The sequence below is a fragment of the Prionailurus viverrinus genome, chromosome B3, assembly GCF_022837055.1.
Source record: "Prionailurus viverrinus isolate Anna chromosome B3, UM_Priviv_1.0, whole genome shotgun sequence".
Taxonomy (NCBI): Eukaryota; Metazoa; Chordata; class Mammalia; order Carnivora; family Felidae; genus Prionailurus; species Prionailurus viverrinus.
In genome coordinates this window covers 58,272,467-58,298,679 of record NC_062566.1, presented here as the reverse complement: position 1 = coordinate 58,298,679, position 26,213 = coordinate 58,272,467, and the positions used below count along the sequence as shown (strand labels likewise).

The window sequence follows — 26,213 nt, the reverse complement described above, 5'->3', positions numbered from 1 at the left end:
TGAATAAAGTTACTATAAATACCTTAGTGCAGAGTTTTATATAGACATAAATTTTCAACTCATATAGCTGGATTCGATTTTAAGACTAAGTTTATCTTTGTAAGAAAGTGCCAAACTATCTTCCAAAGTGGCTGTACCATTTTGCATTCATTCATACCAGCAATGGTATGATAGTTCCTAATCCTCCACATCCTTGTCAGCATTCGGTGTTGTCAGTATTTTAGATTTTAACCATTCTAATAGATATGTTGTGGTATCTCATTATTGTTTTAATTTGTAATTCCCTGATAATATATGATTGAGCATCTTTTATGTGCTTGCTTGCCATCTGTGTATTTTCTTTGGTGTCTAGTCACATTTCTTTTTTAAAAATTATTCTGAAATATTTCATTCTTTTGGTGCTATTGTAAATACAAATGTTCTCTTAATTTCACTTTCAGATTGTTCATTGTATAAAATACAATTGATTTTTATATATTAATTTTATATCCTGCTTCTTTGGTGAACTCATTATTAGCTTTAATAATTTTTATGATAGATTCTTAGGATTTTCTATATGTAAGATCATGTTATCTGTAAGTAGAGACCATTTTACTTCTTATCCCATTTGGATGCCTTCTTTCTTTCCTTTTTTTTCTTTCTTTCTTTCTTTCTTTCTTTCTTTCTCTCTTTCTTTCTCTCTGCTTTCTTTCTTTCTTTTTTTTTTTTTACCTAATTGCCCTGGCTAGAACTTCCAGTACAGTTTTGAATAGAAGTGGCAAGAATGGACCTTCTTATCTTGTTCCTGATCTTAAGGGAGAAGCATTCAGTCTTTCATTATTAAGTATGATGTTTGTGTGGGGTTTTTGTAGATGTCCTTTATCAGATTGAACAAGTTGAGGAAGCGTTTTAAGTATGTAGATGCCTGGACCCTAGCATTAAAGGTTCTGATTTAGTGGATCTGGTGTAGGGACCAGATATCTTTAGTTGTAAAAAGGCATATAAGGAAATAAAAGGTATATAAGTGATTCTGATCCATAGCCAGAATTGAGAACGTCTGCCCCATTTTGTGTGAAGTACTTTATGCTTCATTCTTTTCAAACCTATATTAGTACGCTCATTTTCTCCCCCTCAGCTGAGAACCTTGAACTTCACATTATTAATTCCCTAAATGCTGTATTCCTAACTAACTGTTTTTGGTGTGAAACAGTAGAAAATGGGCTGTAATGTAGAGGTTAACTTTCTTTCATTTGGGTTTTTTTTTAAGTTTATTTTGTTTTAAGTTTTGTTTTTTGTTTTTTTTTTAAGTTATTTTGTGAGAGAGAGAGTGCATGCCTGCTAGCAGCAAAGGGGCAGAGAGAGAGGGGGAGAAAGAATCCCAAGCAGACTCTGCACTCACAGTGCACAGAGCCAGATGCAGGGCTCAACCCCATGAACCATGAGATCATGACCTGAACTGAAATCAAGAGTTAGACGCTCAACTGACTGAGCCACCCAGATATCCCTCATTCATTGGGTTTGATTAAGATATGATATTCACATTTATTTTCACCTATAAGGTATATAACCTATTTGATTACCCTTATGGTTAATTTCCTGCCTCATCATAACATTGTAGTACTCAGAACATAATTGTTGATGACCTTTGTGAATTATTTTTTAGCCTTTTTCCTCAATCTTCTTTGTTTTTATTTTTTGAAATCAATTATACATAGTGCCATTGACATCGTTTCTATGTTCTGTCAAGACATAAAAGAAATAATTCATTTGATCTGTATGGTGAATAATAATTATTTTGCTTCCTTAGGACACCATGTAAAATTGAACCCAGTATAAACCACATTCTAAGCACAAGAAAACCTGGAAAGGAAGAAGGAGATCTTCTGCAAAGAGTTCAAAGCCATCAGCAAGAGTCTCAGGAGAAGAAAGAGAAGATGATGTATTGTAAGGAGAAGATTTATGCAGGAGTAGGGGAGTTCTCCTTTGAAGAGATCCGTGCTGAAGTTTTCCGGAAGAAATTAAAAGAGCGAAGGGAAGGTATGTGTATTAATGTAGTTCACAGAAGAATTTCTTCTTAACTGCCCATTATTTTCTCAAGCATTCCCTCTATTCGAGTGAAGCAGCTCTGATCATGATAACCAGAAACCTTTTTTTTTTTTTTTTGCTAAGTCCAGTGGCCATTTCTCAGTCTTGATCTTTATTTATTGACCTTTTGCCTTCATTTGACACAGTTGATGAACTTCTTCTTTATGAAATGCTTCTCTTGGCTTTTTCCTTGGTGTGTATTCCCTCTCAGTTTCCTTTACTGCTATTCTTCTCATCAGAGACCTCTTCTTGAGGCCCAGGATAGAGTCTTTGAATATTCCAGTTATCCTTTCTTTCTACAGGTATCACTAAGTAATGTATTAAATACTGTTTATAAGCCATGGACTCTCAAATTTATATCTCCATCCCTGACATTTCACCTGAACTCTAGACTCCTATTTAGTTGCTTGTATCCATTGGCTATTCTAATAGACATTTTAATCTCAACATAGAACAGAATTACTGATTTCTGCCACAAACTACACCCCAGCATGTGTACACACAGTATGTGTATACACATACCATAGGCATCCCCATTTTAGTAAAAGGCAACACCATGCACCCAGATGGTTGAGGCCAAAAAAAACCAGAAGTCATCTCTGATCCCTCTTTCCGTACCATTCCCCGACATCTAATGGGTAAGCCTATCAACTTTACCACCAAAATATTCCCACATCTTTTCTTTATCACCATTCTCATTATTTTTTTATTTTTATTTTTTTACCATTCTCATTATTAATCCAAACCACCATCTTTTTTTTTTTTTTTAATTTTTTTTTATTTTCAACGTTTATTTATTTTTGGGACAGAGAGAGACAGAGCATGAACGGGGGAGGGGCAGAGAGAGAGGGAGACACAGAATCGGAAACAGGCTCCAGGCTCTGAGCCATCAGCCCAGAGCCTGACGCGGGGCTCGAACTCACGCACTGCGAGATCGTGACCTGGCTGAAGTCGGCGCTTAACCGACTGCGCCACCCAGGCATCCCCAAACCACCATCTTTTGGGTAGACTACTGCAACTAGACTTTCTGCGCTCATTCTGGCCTTACTATAGTCCATTTTGCTCATAGCAGATGAGCATTTTATAATATTAAAATGATCTTCCCTGCTTACTGTTTTGTTTTTTTTTTCTAATGTTTATTTATTTTTGAGAGAGAGAAAGAGAGAGCACAAGCCGGGGAGGAGCAGAGAGAGGGGGAGACACAAAATCCGAAGCAGGCTCTAGGCTCTGAGCTGTCCACACAGAGCCCTACATGGAGCTTGAACTAGTGAACTGCGAGATCAGGACCTGAGCCAAAGTCTGATGCTTAACTGACTGAACCACCCAGGTGTCCCTTCCCTGCTTACCGGTCTTAAGTAGCTCCTGACTTCCATCCCCCTACTCAGTCACACATTCTCACATCACCTATTTCATTTTATTTTTAACACTGATTTTCTTGTTAATTTGTGTGTGTGTGTGTGTGTGTGTGTGTGTGTGTGTGTCCCCTCAGGTTGGATGTTAGTGTCACATGACCAAGGACTTTGTATTATGCACCACTGAAATATAAATGCTCAGAGTTGTGTTTGGCACATCACAAATATTCTGGTTTTTATTGACTAAGTAAATGAATGAACAGAGACCTAGACCTCAATTAGAGGACTTTGTTCCATCTATATTATTATTATCTGTAATATTAGTATGTTTGTTGAGGCCATGAGCTCCGAAGACAGTTTTTGACAATAAATTGCTATGAGGAATAATGCATCAGCCAACCTTACCCTTTCTAGCTGAGCTACTGACCAGTGCAGAGAAGAGAGCAGAAATGCAGAAACAGATTGAAGAGATGGAAAAGAAGCTAAAAGAAATTCAAACTACTCAGCAAGAAAGAACGGGTGATCAGGTCATTTCTCTTTTTTTTTTAATATAGAAAACTATGCTTATTGAAACAAATTTAAACAATATAAAAGCATAGAAGGTAAAAGTCCTCCCAAATCCATTCAGTTTCTGGTAGTTTCATAGCTATTAGTAGCAATTAAGTCCATCAGGAAAGTAATATAACAGATGAAGACTGCAAATGGAAATTGTGTCACTAGAAGTGACAATTTATTGACTTCTTAGTTACACTCTAAACTATTATTTTGTAGTTTCTGACCTTTAGCTTTTTGTTCTAGTCATGTTCCCCTGAATGGGGTTACCCAAAGAAATTTAGTAAATCTTGGCGCTGCCCAGTTGAGTAAAACAGAACCAGTTTATACTAGGAACGTAAATTATTGGAAAGAAGTTTTATAGCATAGATATTGTATATGGTTAGTGGATATCTAGGGGAAGAGTATGGTAAACCTAATTTCGGAGCTAACGCTTGAAAATAGGTAGAATTTTGTAGGTAGGAGAGACACATTGATTTTGTGTGTTTAATGCAAATAGCAAGAAGAAAAGATGCCTACGAAGGAAACAGCTGAACTGCAAATTGCATCAGAGTCTCAGGAAATACCAGGAATGGCTCTATCCAATTCTGTTTGTCCAGTAAACTCTTGTACCAGGTAGGACCGCATTGGCGGATTGGATAATGCTTATAGGAGGCCATTTAGAACCAATCTTTGACTCTAGTGACTTGAAGTCTTTTATACTATCAAGACGTAACTTTTGCAAGTCTTTGTCACAACACAAGCTCTGATGCTGATGAAGGAAAACAGAGTACAGACTTTTTTCCATTAAAAAAATAGTATGTTTCTTAAACAATAAAATATAATTTTTAAAAGATAAAACCACCCATTTCTACCACTAAGAGATTACTGCTATTAACATAAGTATATCCTTCTGTGTTCTGTTTTTGTTTTGTTTGATGAAAATGAGAGTTTACCATTTTGTAATCGACTTACACTGTTAATGTTATGATATCCATTGTCAAATATACTTGTATAACATTTTTAATGACTGAAGATTTTATCTTCTTAAAGAATTTGGATAGACAGTGCCAGAATATTACCTTTATCGTAGAGTGAGGATTATATTTGATGAAAACCTCTCTTGGACTTTTAAGATAATTCTTTCTGTGGGTACTTAGCACATGTTTTAAAACAAGTTTCTTTCCAGGGAGACTTCACTTGCAGAAAACATTTGGCCAGAGCAACCTCATTCTAAAGGTGAGTTGTATTTGATAACCTCATGAAAAACTTGGTGATAACAAACACATTATGTAATATGTAGTATATATTTTTCTTAATTATGGTAAAGGGAATTGTAAGAAAACAGAGGGAACCATGGAATTCAGTTATAAGCATATGATTTAGGATAGGATAGACATTTAAGAGAGTGTTTTTTGTTTTTGTAAGATTCCTCAATGCTTTGAAATGTTTAAATGTAAATTTAAATTTATATTAACTACCAAATAATCTTCCACCTTAGCTAGTGTATACTGAGCTATCAGTAGGATCCAGCAGCCAAGAAAGTAGTTTTTTGGAAGAAAGGAAAAAAAAGTTTAAAACTAAAGCTATTTTATATTCACATTTGTTCTCTTTTCACTTAAAAATACTTTAAAAGTTGTGAAAGGTAAATATCCACCTATAAGTAGTTTAAAAAAAAAAGAATCAGATTGAACCCCTAATTTTAACCACCAGTTTGTAGGAAATACAAAACCTGGAGGAACATGTTAAACAACTTAAGGGGATGTAATTGACGAAATATCCAGCATTATAGAGCAAACATTGTAGTTGAACAAAAAATTACTAAAACAACCAACAAACCCTATAGAATCAAAGTGTTTTAAGAGGCATTTAAGGGGTGCCTGGGTGGCTCGGTTCCTTAAGCATCCAACTCGATTTCAGCTCAGGTCATGATCTCAAAGTTGATGAGTTTGAGCCCCGCCTTGGGTTCCACACTGACAGTGCAGAGCCTGCTTGCTTGGGATTCTCTCTCTCCCCCTTTGCCCCTCTCCCCACTCATGAGTACTCTCCCTCTCTCTCTAAAATAAAATAAAAAATTTTAAAACAGGCATTTCAACCATAGTATATAAATCTCACTTTGCATTCCCAGTCCCAACTTTCTAAACAATTTTGTTAAAATGTGAATCTTCTGACTGGATATATGACACTCAGAAATATTTAATCCTATAGGTATATTTTGAGATTATTCCCTTTTGAAAGATCCTCTCTCTTTTAGAAATATATATTGAAATATTTACAGATGAAATGATGTGATATCTTGGATTTGCTTTAAAATAATACAGAGCAGGGGCGCCTTGGTGGCTCAGTCGGTTAAGTGTCCGACTTCAGCTCAGGTCATGATCTCAGTTCGTGGGTTCAAGCCCCACATCGGGCTTTCTGCTGTCAGCGCAAATCCCACTTCGGATCCTCTGTCTCCCTTGCTCTCTGCCCCCCCACCCTGACACTCATACTCTCTCAAAAATAAACATTAAGAAAATTTTAAAAAATAAATAAATTAGCCCTAGTGTTTAAAAAAATAATAATAATAAATAAAATAAAATAATCCAGAGCAGGGGCACCTGGGTGACTCAGTCGGTTGAGCGGCCAGCTTCATCTCAGGTCATGATCTCACGGTCCATGGGTTCAAGCTCCACGTTGGGCTCTGTGCTGACATCTTGGAGCCTGGAGCTGCTTCAGATTCTCTTTGTCTCCCTCTCTCTCTCTGCCCCTCCCCTGCTTATGCTTGTTCTCTCTCTCTCTCTCTCTCTCTCTCTCTCTCTCTCTCTCAAAAATGAACAAAAATTAAAATTTTTTTTTTTTAATAAAATAAAATAATCCAGAGTGAGGTTGGGTTTAGGAGGTAGTGGTAGTGAATAAAGTTGAAACACAATCAGCCATGTTTAGATAATTGTTTTTAAATGATCTCAACTTTTATATGTTTGAAATTGTTCATTATAAAAGATTACCTGGGGCGCCTGGGTGGCGCAGTCGGTTAAGCGTCCGACTTCAGCCAGGTCACGATCTCGCGGTCCGTGAGTTCGAGCCCCGTGTCAGGCTCTGGGCAGATGGCTCGGAGCCTGGAGCCTGTTTCCGATTCTGTGTCTCCCTCTCTCTCTGCCCCTCCCCCGTTCATGCTCTGTCTCTCCCTGTCCCAAAAATAAATAAAAAAAACGTTGAAAAAAAAAATTAAAAAAAAAAAAAAGATTACCTTTCTGCTTCCAAATAGCACGAAATATTAATTGACCTAGTTGTCTTAAACAATAGGTGTTTACTCTTAAGAGTATAAATCTATTCTCTTTCTCTTTAGGTCCCAGTCTACCTTTCTCCATTTTTGATGAGTTTCTTCTTTCAGAAAAAAAAAATAACAGGTTTGAAGCTTTTTGTTTGACACTTAAAAGTCTTCTGTTATTATAAATGAGAATGAATTAGGGGGTTATTCTTACCTATTTAGCAGAAAAATTAATTGTTAAATGGGGTAAATTAAATTGTTAAATGTCTTTTTCTAGTCCTCCTGCAGATCCCCCACGGGTTTTAGCCCAGCGAAGACCCCTTGCAATTCTCAAAACTTCAGAAAGCATCAACTCGAACGAAGATGTGCCTCCAGATGTTTGTGTAAGGAACAATATTCCTAAGTTAATATAAACAGACTAGTGAATTGTTTCATTCAATTCTCACAAAGTTAGGGTTAAAATTAAAATCACTGGCTTAAAATTTAAGCATATGAACAGACACTTAACATCATTAGTCATTGGAGAATGCAAATCAAAACCACAGTGAGATACTATATCACATGCTGTGATCTATAGCAATGAAGGCTCTAATCAAAGACAGAAAATAATAAGTGTTGGTGAGGATGTGGAGGAATGAGAACCCTCATACAATGCTGGTAGGAATATAAAATGGTACACCCACTTTGGAAAACAGCTTGGCAGTTCCTTAAAATGTTAAACAGTTACCATATGTATGACCCAGCAATTCTCTCCTAGGTATATATCCAAGAGAATTAAAAACATATTTACATTAAAAAAACTTGTACATGAATGTTCATAGCAACATTATTTATAGTAGCCAAAAAGTACAAACAGTGCAGTGTCCATCAACTAATGCATAAACAAAATGTACACCCATACAATGGAGTACTATTCAACCATAAAAAGAAATGCCATACGGATAAATCTTATGATACAGATGAACCTTGAAAACACTTTGCTGGGTCACCTGGATGGCTCAGTTGGTTAAGTGTCTGACTCTTGACTTCATGGTTTGTGGGTCATGATCTCACAGTTCATAGGAATAAGCCCCAAGTTGGGCTGACAGTGTGCAATCTGCTTGGGATTCTCTGTCTCTCCTTCCCTCTCTGCCCCTTCCCTGCTCACATCTGTGCCTGCACACACACTCTCTCTCTCAAAATAAATAAACTTAAAAAAAAAAAGGGAAGAAAGCACTTTGCTCAGTGAATGAAGTCAAACACAAAGACCACATATTGTATGATTCCATTTGTATGAAATGTCCAGAATGGGCAAATCCATAAAGACAGAAAATAGGTTAGGGATTTCCAGAGAGTTAGAAAGAGGGGGCTGGAGAGTGACTGCCAGTGGGTACGGGGCTTCTCTTTGGGGTGCTGAAAATGTTCTGGAGTTAGATAGTGGTGATGGTTGCACAACCTTGTGAACATATTAAATACCATGGAATACATACTTTAAAGGGTATGAATTTTTTGGTATGTAAATTATATCTCACTTTTTTCAAGTGGGGAGAAAAATCACTGTCTTTGAAAAGCCTTTATGTCCATCAACTGATGAATGGATAAAGAAATTGTGGTTTATATACACAATGGAATATTACGTGGCAATGAGAAAAAATGAAATATGGCCTTTTGTAGCAACGTGGGTGGAACTGGAGAGTGTGATGCTAAGTGAAATAAGCCATACAGAGAAAGACAGATACCATATGGTTTCACTCTTATGTGGATCCTGAGAAACTTACCAGGAACCCATGGGGGAGGGGAAGGAAAAAAAAAAAAAAAAAAGAGGTTAGAGTGGGAGACAGCCAAAGCATAAGAGACTGTTAAAAACCGAGAACTGAGGGTTGATGGAGGGTGGGAGGGAGGGGAGGGTGGGTGATGGGTATTGAGGAGGGCACCTTTTGGGATGAGCACTGGGTGTTGTATGGAAACCAATTTGTCAATAAATTTCATAAAAAAAAAAAAAAAAAAAGTACAATATCCAAATAAATAAATAAATAAATAAATAAATAAAAAAGAAAAAGTAATCAAGGAAACTCTAAAAAAAAAAAAAAAAAAAAAAGAAAAGCCTTTAGCATTTTTTTAAACCAACATAGCAAAGGATCTTTGTTCTTTTTATATAAGATGCTTTTTGTGACATTTGAAGTTATGTGGACCATTTTTCTTTAGTAATGTTTTATTTTAAGTACTATGGACTAGTGACATGATAATCCTTAGGGTACAAAGACCCTGCTTAGAATTCAAGTCAAAGAACCTTTGTCATTGACATTTTCATTAAAGTTCTAGGGAAGCAAATCATCCCTCTCTTCAAATCAGCATCTGGAAACTTGTCTTGAGGTTGAAGAGAACTGATTGTTTTCTCTGAAGACTTTTAAGGGGAGATGTGATCAGTAGCTCTGATTTAAAGCATTTGTTCTCTATATCCTAAAGAATGAATCCCTCAGGGTAAACATGTTTTTCTTTTTTAAACATGTTTTTCTTTTTATTTACTTACTTATTGAGGTATATTTTATATCCAATAAACTGCACAAATATCAATTATACAGCTAGATGAATTTTTACATGTGTGAACATCCATGCAGTCTCTACCCGGATTAAGATACAGAACATGTCCAGCAACCCAGAAAAGTCTAGGCAGTTGCTTATGGCTAAAGGTGGTGAGACCCCTTTCCATCTGTACTGAATTGGAGTTTCCGGGGATAAAGCCCAAGCAGGGATTTTTGTTTATTTTAAATACTTTCCCAAACAGTTCTGTTAGTCCGCTGACTGCAATGAAAAGAAAATGATGTAGGAGATCGATGCATCACGTACTGTGTCCTGGAAACACACCAGACAACACAGTGAATAGGTCGGCTGGATTTGGAGACCATGGTTCTAGGTTCAGGTGCTCAGGGATGGACTGAATTATTAAAGGAGTCAGTTTTAGTATTTTTTTGTCTTAAGCCTTTTCCTTGAATTTTGTTAATAGGTGCCTACCAACAGGAGGTGGGTGGGGGGGATGGGCTAAAGGGGAGATGGGCATTAAGGAGGGCGCTTTTGGGGATGAGCACTGGGTGTCGTATATAAGAGATGAATCATTGGGTTCTGCTGAAAACAAGACTAGACTACACTGTATGTTCACTAACTTGAATTTAAATTAAAAAAAAAAACAAAAAAAAAGATGCCTACCAGAATTTCTCCCCTAAGAAAACACTTCTATTTAAAATGTCTAAACTAATAGGGCATATAAGTAGTATTTGCATAAAATATATTCCTAGACCATAGACCTCTATCTTGCTTTGATCTTAAAATATTTTAGCTGCATTTATTGTTTCGTCTAGATATACCTCTCACCTCTGTTACTAACATTGAGTCAGAAATTCAAAGTGTGCGGGGCGCCTGGGTGGCGCAGTCGGTTAAGCGTCCGACTTCAGCCAGGTCACGATCTCGCGGTCCGGGAGTTCGAGCCCCGCGTCGGGCTCTGGGCTGATGGCTCAGAGCCTGGAGCCTGTTTCCGATTCTGTGTCTCCCTCTCTCTCTGCCCCTCCCCCGTTCATGCTCTGTCTCTCTCTGTCCCAAAAATGAATAAACGTTGAAAAAAAAAAAAAAAAGAAATTCAAAGTGTATGTCAAATTCATAACGATCTAGAAAATTAATATCTAGTATTCATAGTTAAATGAAATAGGCACTCTTATATACTGCAGGTAAATGTTATATAAAGTGATACAGTGTCCCTGAAGGCAGCTTGGCAATATGTGTAAAGAATCTTACTACTTACAGCCTTTTTGACCTGATAATTCTACTTTTAGGAATTATTCCCCAGAAAACTAAGATATTCCTAAAGATTTAAATGTACAGGGATATTTAAAGTAGTTTTTTTTATAATAGTAAAAAATGGGAATAACCTAAAAAAGTTAGTTAACTTCTGATAGACCCACAGTGTGACTCTCATGTTTTTAAAGACTTTTTAATAGCACAGAAAATAGGCTAAAAGTATAATGAGAAAGAATAGTACATACTAACATATATGCTATAATTTCACTTGCTATGGAACCCCTTTTTAATTTATTTAAGTAGGCTCCATGCCCAACGTGGGGTTCAAACTCATGACCCTGAGACCAGGAGTTTCATGCTCCATGAACTGAGCCAGCCAGGTGCCCCTAAAACCCCTTATTTATTTATTTATGTTTGTTTGTTTGTTTGTTTTATATAATTTATTGTCAAGTTAGCTAACATACAGTGTATACAGTGTGCTTTTGGCTTTGGGAATAGAGTCCCGTTAAACATCACTTACATACAACACCCGGTGCTCATCCCAACAAGTGCCCTCCTCGATCCCTGTCACCCATTTTCCCTGCCCCCCCACACCCCTGTCCCCATCAGCCCTCAGTTTGTTCTCTGTATTTGAGAATCTCTTATGTAAAACTCCTTTTTTAAATGTATAGAATATGCTTATGCACGTAACCTACCAGATGTATATGGTAACAACAGTTGCATCTGGGGAGTAGTAATTGGAGTGGAGGTGTGGGGGTCAAGTGAGGGAGGGTGACCTTTTCACTATATATCCTTTTAAACTAGTTGATTTTTTAAACCATATACATGTATTACTTTTATTCATAAAGTTTATTTATTTTGAGAGTGAGCAAGTGGGGGAGGGGCAGAGGGAGAGAGAGAGAGAGAGAGAATCCCAAGTAGGCTCTGCAGTGACAGCGCAAAGCCTGACTCAGGGCTTGACCTCACGAACTGTAAGATCATGACCTGAACCCAAACCAAGAGTCGGAGGCTTAACTGACTGAGTCATCCAGGTGCCACTACATGTATTACTTTTAAAGGCAAAGGAATATTTTAAATATTTTCATTTTTTATACTTTATGCTTTGTTTTCCATATTTTCTACTATGACCATGAATTATCCTGAGGAAATAAATTAAAATTCAACATTTGGCATAGAAGACTTAAAAGGTAGGAGGATAGTGGATTATCAGAACATTTTCTAAGCCAAAGTCAGGAGAAAAGTATTATTCCTCTAGTTCTTAGGTGAAATTGGTTGGGGAAAAAACATTGTCCAATATTTTTGTTTTGTGTGGAGAATCTTCAGTGTATTTTTTTGGTAATGTGTAGTTTGCTGTTTTCATGATACAAAACCTTTTTCCTCAGATGTTATGATGTGGTTTTTAAAATCGTCTTTCCTAGAGATTGTGATATGCTACTTCTGTACCCTATGTTGAAAATCACTTATCTAATGTGTATCTCGCTAAGTAAAAACAATGATTGCTCCATATGCTGATTGAAATATTTCAGCTAAACTTTATGTGGTTTTTATTTCAGGATGAATTTACAGGAATTGAGCCCTTGAGTGAGGATGCTATTATCACGGGTTTTAGGAATGTAACTATATGCCCTAACCCAGAAGACACTTGCGACTTTGCCAGAGCAGCTCGATTTGTGTCTACTCCTTTTCATGAGATAATGTCCTTGAAAGATCTCCCTTCTGATCCTGAGAGACTGCTGCAGGAGGAGGATCTAGATGTGAAGATCTCTGAGGACCAGCAGACCGCTTGTGGCATCATCTATAATCCAAGTCTCAGCATCAAGAAGCTCAGGTGATAGTAGGTTGCACAAACGAGATTGTTTGAGTGATCTTTTATTCTGTGTGTGTTTGTCAGTGATAGTGATCATTTATCAAACTCTTACTACCTGCCAGGTACTGTGCTGAGTGCTTGCTTTACACAACAGTAGGACTCCCCATGAGAAAGTGTCCATGGGATTTAATAACTGATTTGAATATGAGGGTCAGAAGAAGTAAATTGTGATGGTTATGAGACTGAGAGGCCCGGGAGGATTATGGTGTCTTTGAGGGAACTTGGCAAAGTGTACCTGTTGGGGAGAGATTTTGTTTTGCCTTTAAAATCAAGTTTTAAATAATGGTAGAATATGGTACACCTGGGTGGCTCAGTCGGTTAAGCAGCCGTCTTTGGCTCAGGTCATGATCTCTCCTGTTTCACGAGTTCAAGCCCCAAGCCAGGCTCTGTGCTGACAGCTCAGAGCCTGGAGCCTGCTTCAGATTGTGTGTCTCCCTCTCTCTCTGCCCCTCCCCCACTCATGCTCTGTGTCTCAAAAAAATTAATAAACATTTAAAAATTTAAAAAAAATAGTAGTGGAATAGCTGGATACACTGATTTCAGATAAGCAAGTAGAAATGTACTTTTTTAAAGTATCTTTTAATGGAGAGGTGGCAGTGAATAAAGAATGGTATTGAGGGAATGGCATAAAGAGCCGTGGGCTGACTATATTTAAAACTTGGCAAATGTAAACAAATTTTAGTTTTAGGAATATTCTTTAATTTGCCAATTTATGCTTTTAAAACTGCATTTTCAGATTTTTTTTCCTAACAAACTTTTTATCACATTTGCTAGCATTATCATGGGTGATTTGGGTTTCACTTTCTCTTTCTTGACCTTTTCTTATTGAAGAGTAAAAAGTCCACAGACAGGATAACCAAGAAGAAAGTTGGTATCTTAGTCAATGTTTCCCAGTAGTTTAGAATAGATGTAGAGTAGGCATTTAGTATGGATTAGGTGAATAAAGCATAAATTTAGAAAATCTAATGCTGAGTGTTGCTTGTCAGCCAAGGTAGATAAAGTCACCTAGATTCTGATTATGAATCTATATCTGTTTCAGGAAAATAATGGACTTTGAAAATTACATTGATTTAAAATGAATATTAAATAAAATAACAAAGATGAGTTAATATATATTATCCCTGTGAGGACTGACTCATTTGTGTTTCTTTCAGCCCAATTATCGAAGACAGCCGAGAAGCAACACACTCCTCTGGGTACTCTGGGTCTTCTGCCTCAGTTACAAGTTCCTCCTCCATCAAATGTCTTCAAATTCCTGAGAAACTGGAGCTTACTAATGAGACTGCAGGTAGCTTCATATGTACCACTAGTAAACAAACATACATCTGCATTCATGTCTAGTGAATACTTATTTATCTCAGCAAACTGATCTTTATGTTTTGTTCTCTAGAAAAGTTACCATAGATTATGAAACTTCTAGAATGAATCAGTACCACCTGAACAGCATAAAGACCTGATATGAGTGCTGTTAGGTTAGCAGTGTTGACTGTGCAATCTTGGTTTTGGGTCCTCCCCCCCCCCCCGCCTCTGTTTATAATACACATTGAGGTTTTGGGGTGATCCCTTTGTCAACTTTTTTTTCTCCCAGACAACCCTACTCAGTCACCCTGGTGTCCACGGTATCGCAGACAACTACTAAAGTCTCTATCAGAGCTGAGGGCCTCAGCAGAATTTTTTGTAGAAGATAGACCAATGCCCAGGTTGGAAATAGGAAAGGAAATTGAATTAGGTAAGTATCATTGGTAAGTGGGTTTTTTTGTATGATAGTATACAAGTAAGTGATTATTTGTACTTGAGCTTGATGTTTGAGCACAATAAATATTTTTGGATTATAAGAAACAGCATTATAGGGGCTCCTGGCCTGCTCAGTCAGGAGAGCGTGTGACTCTTGATCTCAGGTAATGAGTTCAAGCCCCACATTGGGGGTAGAGTTTACTTAATTAAAAAAAATTACTCCTTTAAAAAAACAAACAGCATTGTAGCAAAATGAAACAGCATTATAGAGTTGACACACTGATAAATTCATGTCCCAGTAACAATAGAGATTCTGTCTTCCCCTCTTTCAACTTTTAACAAATGATTTTGAAAAGTATTCTCGATGCTGCTTACTGGCAAATACAAAGTGCCTTTAGCCCTTAAACCAGGAAGTAAAAGTTAAGGAGCTATATACATTCACGATTTTTAAATGGAATCATACCTTCTCAACAGGTCATGAGGATTATTGCATTAAACAAGAATACCTAATATGTGAAGATTATAAATTATTCTGGGTGACACCAAGAAACTCTGCAGAGTTAACCATAATAAAGGTGGGACTGGTTCTTTGTCATTTCAATTATCTTGTAAAAAAAAAAAACAAAACAATGTGGGTTGAGGCAGTGATTGTGGCCCCATGGTACCATCAAATCCTTTGAATAGTCTATCAGCTTCCGGATAGAAAAGTCAGTGAGACACCAAGAAATCACTCACCATTATATGTCAGGATGAGATATCAAAAATGAGAGGCTATTGTGTAAATCTCTTAATATGTGTAAACATACTAAGTATTCTATCAATGTTATCTTTTTTAGGAAATATCCCGAAATTTTCTGGCCTGCTCCAATCTGGATAAGTTACATTCTGTGCTTCACACACACACACACACACACACACTCACTCACTCACTCACTCACTCACACTCACACAGTATTACCTTGACATTTCCATTCACCATTATCCTAGGGATTCATGTTACCTCTTTCTTACATTGGATGCCCAGTAATACTGGCTCCCATTTTTCTTTCTTTCTTGGTTTAAGGCCTCATATTTTAGTAGCTTCCTGAGAAAGGATGCATATGCTATACATTTTTTTGAAATCTTTCATGTCAGAAAATTCTTTACTCCACATCTTTACTTGATTGGTAGTTTGACTGGATATTACAATTCTAGGTTCAAAACTTTTTTTCCTTAGAATTTTGAAGATAGGCTTTATTATCTTTTGGCTTGGGGCCTTGCTTTCTAAAGTCTTTTGCCATTCTTTGTGTGAGACTGTTTTTCCCTCTCTGGGAATCCTTGTAGGATCTTATGTTTGTCCCCAGTGTCCTGAAATTCCACAAGTATATTATGTTTTGTTAAAAACCTATTATCTCCCGTACACTAGACACTGGATGGCCATTTTATTTTTTATTATTTTTTATTTATTTATTAAAAAAAATTTTTTTTTTCAACGTTTATTTTATTTATTTTTGGGACAGAGAGAGAGACAGAGCATGAACGGGGGAGGGGCAGAGAGAGAGGAAGACACAGAATCAGAAACAGGCTCCAGGCTCTGAGCCATCAGCCCAGAGCCTGACGCGGGGCTCGAACCCACGGACTGCGAGATCGTGACCTGGCTGAAGTCGGACGCTTAACCGACTGCGCCACCCAGGCGCCCCTGGATGGCCATTTTAATCCCGAAACTCCTTCAGTTTTGATAAATTTTTCTTCAAAGAATAAATTATTTCTTCTTTTAAGTCTTCTCTGTTCTCTCATTCTAGAATTCTTTTTATTAGGACATGGAGTCGCTTAGAGATCCTTTAAAAATCTTATCTTTTTTCTCTTTTTCTCTTTTTTTTTTTCTTTCTGGAATGTTTTGTCAACTTTATTTTCAGAACTTTTATTGGATTTTTCATTTCTTTTGTCATGCATTTGATTTGTAAGAGCTCTTTTTTATTCTCAAGTTTTTCTTCTTTGTAACATTCTTCATTTCAAAGGTGGAACATTCCTTTTCTCTCTGAGTATATTTATGATGCTTTAAATTTTTTTTCTCCCTGCATCATCTGTTTCCTTTTGTCTGTTTTGAATTCAGTCTTTCATATTAGAAGCTTTCTTCAAGACTTTGACTTTCTATTCATATATAAGCATGGGACTCTAAAAGCTAATTTAAAGCTCTTTGATATAGAACCTTGACACTGTTGGACCTCACTGTAAGAAGAGTTTCACATGGCCATTCAATAAATGCCTCAATCCTTGAGGTCTTTTCTTTTAAGCTGATCAGACCCTTCAGAGAAAACTTCTAATATCCTGCCTTGATCATATAATCCTGGCTGCTAGCTTCCTGAAAACGAAGTGGGAAAATTAGTCTGGAGAGTGGAGGGGTGGAAAGGTGCATCTTAACATTTGATATATAAACTTTTTCCTCTTCCCCCCAACTCTTAACAATGCCTGGTGTCCTCTAGTCCAGAGCCCTTCTGTTTTATACTCTTTAGGGGTTAACTTTTGGTCTTCTAGAATGGAGGAGAGTCTGGGCTACAGGAGTTACTCCTGTACTTCTAACTTCCACGTTAAGTTACTCCTAACTTCCACATTAATGGAGTTCATCCACTCCTGTATTGGCTTCACCTCCACCCTTACTTCTGTAGGTAATTGGGTGCCATCAGTTTTATACTGTGGGGAGATGGTCTTGTAGCATAAATTTGGTTGCTCTCAGCTTTCTCCACTGCTAGAATCAGCTTTCCTTGGGTCTGCTAAGTGGATTGCCTCGTACTGTTCTCCTTCCAGCTTCCAGAATTTGTTGCTGCTGTGTTTTTTTATTATAGATTTATGACTTTTAAAACATTCTTTTATTGTTATTTCTGTTGTAGTATCATAAGGGCTGGAGGGAATGTTTTCAATCTGCCAACCATAACCATAGATTCTGATAGCTCTTATTTTTAAAATTTCTTACAGGTGTCCTCTCAACCTGTCCCATGGGACTTTTATATCAACCTCAAGTTAAAGGAACGTTTGAATGAGGAGTATGATCATTTGTGCAGCTGTTACCAATACCAAGATGGTTGTATTGTTTGGCACCAATATATAAACTGCTTCACTCTTCAGGTTTGAATAATATATAAGCATATTTGTGTTCCATTTAGCATATGAATTTAGTGCAAGATTCCTGTTAATCTTCTAGAAATAGATCAGTTAAATTATAAATTAAAGAGTGCCTGGGTGCCTCAGTTGGTTAAGCTTTGGACTCTTTAATTTCAGCTCGGGTCATGGGCCCACAGTCCTGAGATGGAGCCCTGTGTCGGGCTCATTCTGGCTGTGAAGCCTGCTTAGGATTCTCTCTGCCCCCCTCTCTCTCTGCCCCACCCCTGCTTGTGTCTGCTCTGTCTCTCTCTCAGAATAACAACAACAACAACAAAATTATAAATTAAAAGCATTGATCATTTTCCTTTCCCAAGTTCTCTTGACCAGGAACTTCTTTGGTATTTTTTTAACTTTTCATTATGTCAATTTTCAAACATAGACAAAAATAGCATTGTGCAACGACCTAGTCATCTAACTATGATCATCATCAGCTCATGACCACTCTTATTTTAAATTCCTGGTGTGATAATTCCAATATTCTATCTGGTTTTGATACTTCCTTTGTCTCTTTAAATTGTGTTTTTTGCCTTTTAGTATGTCTATAATTTTTCTTGATAGCCAGACATGATGTACTGGGTAAAAAGAACTGCTATAAATAGGCCTTTAATAATGCGGTGATAAGGTGTGAGGGGAAGGAAAGCATTGTATAGTTCTATGATTTATGTTCTTTTATAGTGAGCCTTTGCCTCTGGACTGTGTACTTCACAAGTGTTTCTCCTCCCTTAGGTGGGACAGGATGGCTAGAGTGGGCTGCAGTTGGGTGTTTCCCTTCCACAGGTCAAGTAGGCTCTGAGAATACTCTAGCAGCTTAGGCTCTGGTCAACTAGTTTCTCCTGAGACAGAGCTTTTTAAGAACAGAGTGCTCTGGCCTGTTTCAAAATGGTTCCTTTTCCACTCCCCCTCTAGAAGCACAGAGAATTTTTCTCCAATATTTAGTGTGAGAACCGGATCTAGTTCCTAGACATAAAACTCACAGAAGTGTGAGGGACCTTCCCCACCCCCTCCCATGCTTATAGATCCTAGAAGAGTTGGTTTTTCAGTCTGTTAAGCTTTTTACTTGTTAGGACAGAGTGGCAACTTCCAAACTCCTTACATAAGGAATGGTCTATTTTTGCTACTCTTGTTTTGTCTGTGCTATCCCCCACTAGATTATTTTTAGAACCCAAATACAATATATCATTCTATTCTTTGGGATGTTCTTAAGAAGGTTTTGTTGCATATTTTGATGGTAATATGAATTTTCTAAAATGGTTGGAATGAAACTACCATTTATAGAGCACCTATTATGGGCCCGGCTAATCCTTGATGTTCGTCCATTATTCATCAAACCCTTACAACCTCACAGGAGAGCAATGTTGTTAACACTGGGACAAAGACCCAACTACAAAGGAGCCCAAATTCTAGTAGAGAACGACAAGGAAGAGTACAAAGCAGCAGGTAGCAAGGTATTAAGTTTAAGTACAATCATCCCAACTTAAGAAGTATGTGAATTTTCTGTCCTTTTGTTTCCAGGATCTTCTTCAACACAGTGAACTTATTACCCATGAAATAATAGTGTTGGTTATTTATAACCTTTTGACAATAGTGGAGAAACTACACAGAGCAGAAATAGTCCATGGTGACTTGAGTCCAAGGAGTCTGATTCTTAGAAACAGGTTGGTCCTTTTCATTCCCTTATAATTCTGTCAACTTTCTCTTAAATATGGATAGTTTCTGGGGCGCCTGGGTGGCTCAGTTGATTAAGCGGCCAACTTTGGCTAGAGTCATGATCTCATGATTTGTGAGTTCCAGCCCTGCATCAGGCTCTCTGCTGTCAGTGCAGAGCCCACTTCAAATCCTCCGTCCCCCCGTCTCTCTGCCCCTCCCTAGCCCCACCCCCACGTACATCCGCACATTTTCTCTGTCTCTCTCTCATAAATAAATGTTTAAAAAAAATATATGGCTAGTTTCCAATTCCTTTTGCCTTTTGATAAATGCCATACGGAGGAACACAGTATGTTAAGAGAGTTATTTGCTATCTAAAAGTCAATAATCATTTGGAATACTTTAAAAGAATTCAAAGAAAAAAATACATTGAGGAAACATATTAATTCATAAAAAAGAATTAACCTCTCAGTATTGTGATGATTACTGTCTAGAAGAGATATAAAATATGAATACTTGCAGGAACGTGAAGTAGATTGTATAGTCTTTATTTGAGTGGGGCCAGTGCAGATCTAGTGAAGATTTTAGCAAAACTGAGGCACTTCTTGGTTTCAAAACCAAAGCTTAATTAAGTCAAGCCAGACTGAGGTAATTGTCAAGAGAAGTGGGTAAAACCAGAGTGCAAATGCAAACTATGCCAAGGAAAAGGGCTTGGTGTTCAAATTAAAACCAAGTTTAGACATCACGTTCAAGGGGTGAGCACAGAGCAAGAAATATATAGTTTTATGATGGCCAAAAAATGTTGTATCTTGAACCAAGGAAAATTGGGAGCAAATGTAAATTTTAAAGTAAAATCTATCATTCTGTGATGGGATTAGTCAAACCCTATATTTAAGAATATAGCACCTATCACTGATAGTAATCAGGGATTTGAAGGAACTGAGAAAAGCAGAGACAAAAGGAACACATGAAAATAATTCATTCTTCTCTGTCACATGTATAGTTCTTCTGTTTATTCGGAGAGTAGCTTTATTGCATGGAATAGCTAACAAGGAAAACATAATTAATAGTGAACTTAGTGTTTAAAATTGTCTTTTTTTATTTCTTTTTTGTTTTTTTTTTTTTAAAGTAAATAACAGTTGGAATTACAGGTAAGAGTAAGAGAGAATATGGTGTTCGTTTAATAAAAACAGGATAGTTTACAGTAGAGGTGGCATTTTACAAAAAAAAAACTGCCTTATATTGTTGTTTCAGTTAAATTCTGAGAAGGAGGAATCTGAATAACACTTGGAAAACCTAATCTGTATAATGAACAAGAAGGCCTATGACATCTATAAAAGCTTATTTCTTCCATCATAATTCTCATCAGTGTGTAAAACATTGCTCTTGTATGTATTACTGTGTCTAGTAAGACAGAGGATTGCACTCTACTTTCAGTATTTATGTTATGTAATAAACATAGTATGATAAATGTTCTGTGGTGGGTATACATTATGGTTTAGATGTACTTTTGTCACTGGACTAATCTCAACATTCCCCACTTAAGGTGGACACATTGGCTGCTCTTACAGGTGCATTTTCATAGCTAACCACTGGAGGGAGCTGTTGGCATAGCTAAGAGTCACCTGCAGTACCTATTTTTTTTCTTTTCCTTTTTTTTTTTTTTTTTTTTTTTTAAGACCGGCTCTGCAGCTTCTTTCATGGCCTATTTTTATTATCTCTTTCTCTTAAATCTGGGCTTAGAATCCACGATCCTTATGATTGTAATAAGAACAATCAAGCTTTGAAGATAGTGGACTTTTCCTACAGTGTCGACCTTAGGGCGCAGCTAGATGTTTTTGTCCTCAGCGGCTTTCGGACTGTACAAATCCTGGAAGGACAAAAGATCCTGGCTAACTGCTCTTCTCCCTACCAGGTAAGTGTAAAAGAAGCCTGAGCAAATATGGAAAGGGTTTCTTAATCTCTTTCTTATCTACATAAGCCATGAAAGCTAGTGTTTACTGATATTGTCTCGCCTGGAATAGATGACCTAGTTTTCAGATAGCACCAAGTCAAGCAAAATGTACCATTTTTCTATCACAACATTGAAGACTGTACACATACACGTGCAGACACATGACTAACTCAGTAACCTAACTGGCAGGGCCATTTCTATAGCTTATCTGTTGTGTGGTCTTTTATTAGACATTTTCTGTAATCTTTGTGAAATAAGGAGAACAGTCTGCTCTGTGTATGTCAAAATTGTTGTGAGGATTAAATGGAATAGTGTGTATAAAAAGAGTATTATAAGTGTAAAGTGTTTTATATGCTAGCATTGTATACAAAAATTCCTCTGACTTGTCTCTGAACATTTGGCATTCGCTGATTGAATATGTAGCATGAACTTGAACTATCATGCGAACCACGTTTAGATCACAGCTAGAGGCCATGCAAATTCAGTAGGTCTACAAATTTGAATTGGACAGTCAGATATTTTTGTTCTTCAGGACAATTTTGTTCTCATCTTTTATTCTTAAGGCTAAATCCTGGAGTTAGCTCTGTTGATCACTTCTTTGGGGGAGCTTCTCCCTTTATGGTAAGGGTAGGGAACAGTCTACTAAAATGTATGTCATAAGATAAACATTATAATAACTTTCAACTTTCTACATAAATAAGTTGCCATGATCGTAGCAGAGAATTATTTTAGCTGATGGTGCTTTTTGTGATTTCAGGTAGATCTGTTTGGTATAGCAGATTTAGCACATTTACTATTGTTCAAGGAACACCTACAGGTCTTCTGGGATGGGTCCCTCTGGAAACTTAGCCAAAATATTTCTGAGTAAGTATTGGTGATTTCAGGGTCTTTGCCTGTCCACATAATTTTCTCTTGCTCTTGGATGCCCTCTGCTTGGGCAGCCTTAGTTTTCTTATTCCAAATGCCATAATTCCATTAATTTCAACCGGTTTCCATTAGAATATCAATGGAGGATCTAGTGCAGGACAAAGGAATACTAATTAAAAATAAGAATCAAACTATTCAGACTTCAGGACATCATTCTGTACCTAGATGTATCATAGAGACTGTGACTATGATAAGGAAGCCTCTCAATCTAAAAGTGTTAATGGAAACATTTCATGAGAATAATTTTCTAACCAATTGATGTTAGTCTTATACTCCTTTTCAGTAGCTATTGTTATCAAAGTTAATAAGCATTTCTTGAAGAGAATTAAATTTCTAAATTATGTACTAATTTTAGGCTATTTATTTAATGAATGGTCAGAACCAAAGCAGAGAACTGAATCTCCTTAAGAGAAGTAAATGCTCCCTTAATAAGAGCTGCTTGGTCTTAGAACCTTAGTATTCCCTTAAGCCTACTCATAAAACTTATTAAATATCCCATGTTCCACTTTAGCTTATCATAGCTAATAACTTCCCAGAATAAGCTTCCCAATCTATCACTTATTGGTATGTTCTTTGGCTTAAAAAAAAAAAAAAAGACAATGTTGAGAATTTAACACCCCTTGTCCATTCTCCCTGCTCCCAACAAATTGAATTATGTATTTTTTTCTTATTTAATTCAGAATTTGGCCAGTCTTACTTGTCTCTTAAACGTGCTTTAAAAATTGGCTTTAAATATAATGTAAGACCTGTAGGATAAATTCAGGTATCTCTAGTTGGTTATGGTCCTAGGTGGGTCTAATACAAACAGCATCAGCTGGGGTTTCCTAATAACCCTGCCTTACACAATAATAGAAACTTCTCTGATTTAAAAAAGTTACAAACATCATAGACTTAAGCAGTAGTTACTTCAGTCAAGCTTAGTATTCTCAGAAGATTGTGAAGATAATAAAACACTGGGCTGGAGGAGAGGGAGAACTGCTGTCTCTGTAAGACCTACCTAGACTTTAGGAAAGTTAGAGAAGAGAAGCAAAATTCATATTTCTTCTATTGTAGAACAGTGCTGCATCTTAGTGCACAGAGGAAATTTATAGATTCAGATCAGAGACTTTCTCTTTACATGCATTGTATTATGGCTTTCTCCACCAGAGTAGTCTTTTTTTTTTTTTTTTTTTTTTTTTAGTTCCACCTTGTGCTTTGACAGGACTACTTGAATGCACTCTAATCCTAGAGTTGTAGCTATTACCTTAAATTATTTAGTGCATAAATGTACCACTGATTTAAATCCAGAGTTCTTTTATGTGCCTAATCTTGATGGAAATGGTTTTATATATTTTTAGGCTAAAAGATGGTGAATTGTGGAATAAATTCTTTGTGCGGATTCTGAATGCCAGTGATGAGTCCACAGTGTCTGTTCTGAGGGAACTTGCAGCAGCAATGAATGGGGTGTTTGACACCGCATTCCAAAATCACCTGAACAAAGCTTTATGGAAGGTAGGGAAGTTAATCAGTCCTGGGGCTTTGCTCTTTCAGCAAGATAGGCAGTCAAGTCTCTCACAGATTCCTGCCTAAAACCAATGGTTGTATTATGGAACACTGGGCCTGGGTATGCTATAATTTAATTTAGAACACATTTAGGTACACTACCAACACATTTCTACTTTTTAGTAGAGGTATATTTCTAGGTAACTCGCATTTTTTACAAGGCCACTATTCTTGGCCTTGTCTAACTAACAAAGAACTGTTTTATTCTTAATGGGCTCCATAGGAATGGGTACCTTATTGTCATTTAACACATCTGTCTACTTTTCGCTGTACATTTTTCTTGTGTAATTTGTGACATGTACCCTAATGGTCGCTATGTATTTTTAAGTAATAAAATAGTATTTGTTGAATTTGTGCTTCTAACATCTCATCTACTTTTTGCCAACTAAGATAATAAATGGCTTGATTTTGCAGACAGGAGCTGTTTTACCATGGAAATTTGTATATACCCTAGACATGGAACTGCTATGATAGAATCATAATAAAACAGAATAGCCAACCATTCCTTCGGGTGCTCCTCACCTTCCGCTAAGTGGCCTAGGTTTAAAAGTAGATAAAATTATTTCTGTAAGGCCAAATTTCTTAAATTTCAAGTAGCAAAATTGTTCGTTTTGATTCTATTTTAATGTTTTCATTTTTTATCCACAAGACCCTTTTGTGGGTTTTATATAATCCAGTGGTGCTGCAGCTCTTGGGTCTCTTGATTAGGATTATGGCTGTTAGAAAGGAAGAGAGAAGGTTTTGAACGGGGTGTAGCAGCCTTTTAGAAATGGAATAATCATTCTGTGACATGCAGAATGACTTGGGGCTCAATGAAAGAATGGAAGCAAGTTTTGTTGTTTGGAAGATTTGAAGAGATAGAAGGGCAGAATGAAAAGATAACTTTGAAGCATGTACTAATTGGGGAGAGAGTAGCTCTAGATGAAGTATTGGACCCCCAAACAGAAGCACGAATTATACCTGGCCTTGGGCATAGGGAGGAAAATTGGAAGAATGGAGCAATGAAAATGATCTGCTTCATTTCTGAATATCAAAATTCTCAAATGTGCCTCCCTCCATGATGGTGCCTGATTATTTCTCTCTGTGTGTGTGTGTGTGTGTGTGTGTGTGTGTGTGTGTGTGTGTGTGTTTTGACTCTAGTTGTCACTGTTACTGCTCTAAGATTGCTGGAAAGCAGAAAATTCTAAGTATATCTCAACTAAAAATATTTAAGCATATATAGTTAAAGCACTGAAATATGACTTGAATCTGAAAGATAATCAACTTAGAAATTTTTGCTCTTAACCAAAATACAACTTTTCAAACATTTTTATGGTCGCTTTTTGTACAACTGATGATGTATAAAATTATGTGTCTTTATCTTCTGTGTAATTGGACCCTTCTACGCCTCTGCTCTCCTCATTTCTCAATCCACCCCTTTGACACATTAAAATCATTAGTCTGAAGCTGGACAGTAAATTTAGATTCTTTCTTAACATAGGCATAGCTACGATCTAGTGAATCTTTAAGAACTTTAACAGAAAGCCTGAAAAACCACTGGTCTATAGATAAAGATTTGTCTTTGAAATTCCACTCTGAGAAGAAAGAGGAGAATCTGAAGAAGTTCCATTGTTAGAGAACCTGCAACTGTTTTGCCAGCTCTCCCTCCTTTCCCCAGCCCCTCCAACCCCAACCCTTCGTTGTAGAAGGAAGAAGACAGTTAGGACCTGTGATGTCCCTTTTTTTTTTTTTTTTTTAAATGTTTATTTATTTTTGAGAAAGAGAGAGACAGAGCATGAGTGGAGCAGGGGCAGGGAGAGAGGGAGACAAAGAATCTGAAGCAGGCTCCAGGCTCTGAGCTATCAGCGCAGAGCCTGACTTGGGGCTTGAACTCAACGGACTGTGAGATCATGACCTGAGCTGAAGTCGGACGGTTAACTGACAGAGCCACCCAGGCGCCCTAGGACCTGTGATGTCTTAGTTTTTTCTTTGCCTGAGCATACAACCACCAAGTGGGCATATTTCCATTTCCCTTGTGTTTTATGCTTGTTTTCGTCTTTGGAGAAGGAAGCCTGTCTTTTGGCAGAAGCTTCAAATGATTCCTATTTCTTGTCTTACTAAGGCAGAAGTAGCCTAACAATGGACCTGGTAGGGGAAATAGCTGAGAAGATAGGGTTTTTACTTTTGAAAAGAGACCATGGAATGTATAGTGCCTCACCATTCACAAAGGGTGCATCCACTCATCTTCTACCACTGTTAGAGCCCTCACCTTCCAGTGCCAGTTGAGTAAGAAACTTTCCACCCAAGTCAAAGTGCTCTAACTGATGCCAAACCTGAATCTGGAAATAAAAAGGTTTCCTATAGCAGTAGGACTTTAGACTGTTAGTTGAGCTGTTACCTCAAGGTAGATAAGAAAGCCTTCCAGATGGTTCACGCAAGCCTCTTTGAAATGACTGTTGTCAATGT

At 37.2% G+C, this 26,213-nt stretch overlaps 1 protein-coding gene across 1 annotated transcript in view; it reads left to right on the top strand.

Moving 5' to 3' along the window:
- Positions 1-24,118, top strand: part of BUB1B (BUB1 mitotic checkpoint serine/threonine kinase B) — a 51,699-nt gene extending 27,581 nt beyond the window's left edge. The window contains exons 9-23 of the mRNA XM_047864027.1: positions 1,787-2,016; positions 3,831-3,943; positions 4,468-4,583; positions 5,137-5,186; positions 7,273-7,333; positions 7,472-7,577; positions 12,516-12,790; positions 13,984-14,117; positions 14,418-14,558; positions 15,038-15,138; positions 17,516-17,665; positions 19,214-19,356; positions 21,089-21,260; positions 22,057-22,163; positions 23,564-24,118. Coding sequence (XP_047719983.1) covers positions 1,787-2,016; positions 3,831-3,943; positions 4,468-4,583; positions 5,137-5,186; positions 7,273-7,333; positions 7,472-7,577; positions 12,516-12,790; positions 13,984-14,117; positions 14,418-14,558; positions 15,038-15,138; positions 17,516-17,665; positions 19,214-19,356; positions 21,089-21,260; positions 22,057-22,163; positions 23,564-23,795 — 2,131 coding nt within the window. The 3' untranslated portion in view covers positions 23,796-24,118. The remainder of the gene's footprint in view (positions 1-1,786; positions 2,017-3,830; positions 3,944-4,467; positions 4,584-5,136; positions 5,187-7,272; positions 7,334-7,471; positions 7,578-12,515; positions 12,791-13,983; positions 14,118-14,417; positions 14,559-15,037; positions 15,139-17,515; positions 17,666-19,213; positions 19,357-21,088; positions 21,261-22,056; positions 22,164-23,563) is intronic.
- Positions 24,119-26,213: the final 2,095 nt, after the last annotated feature.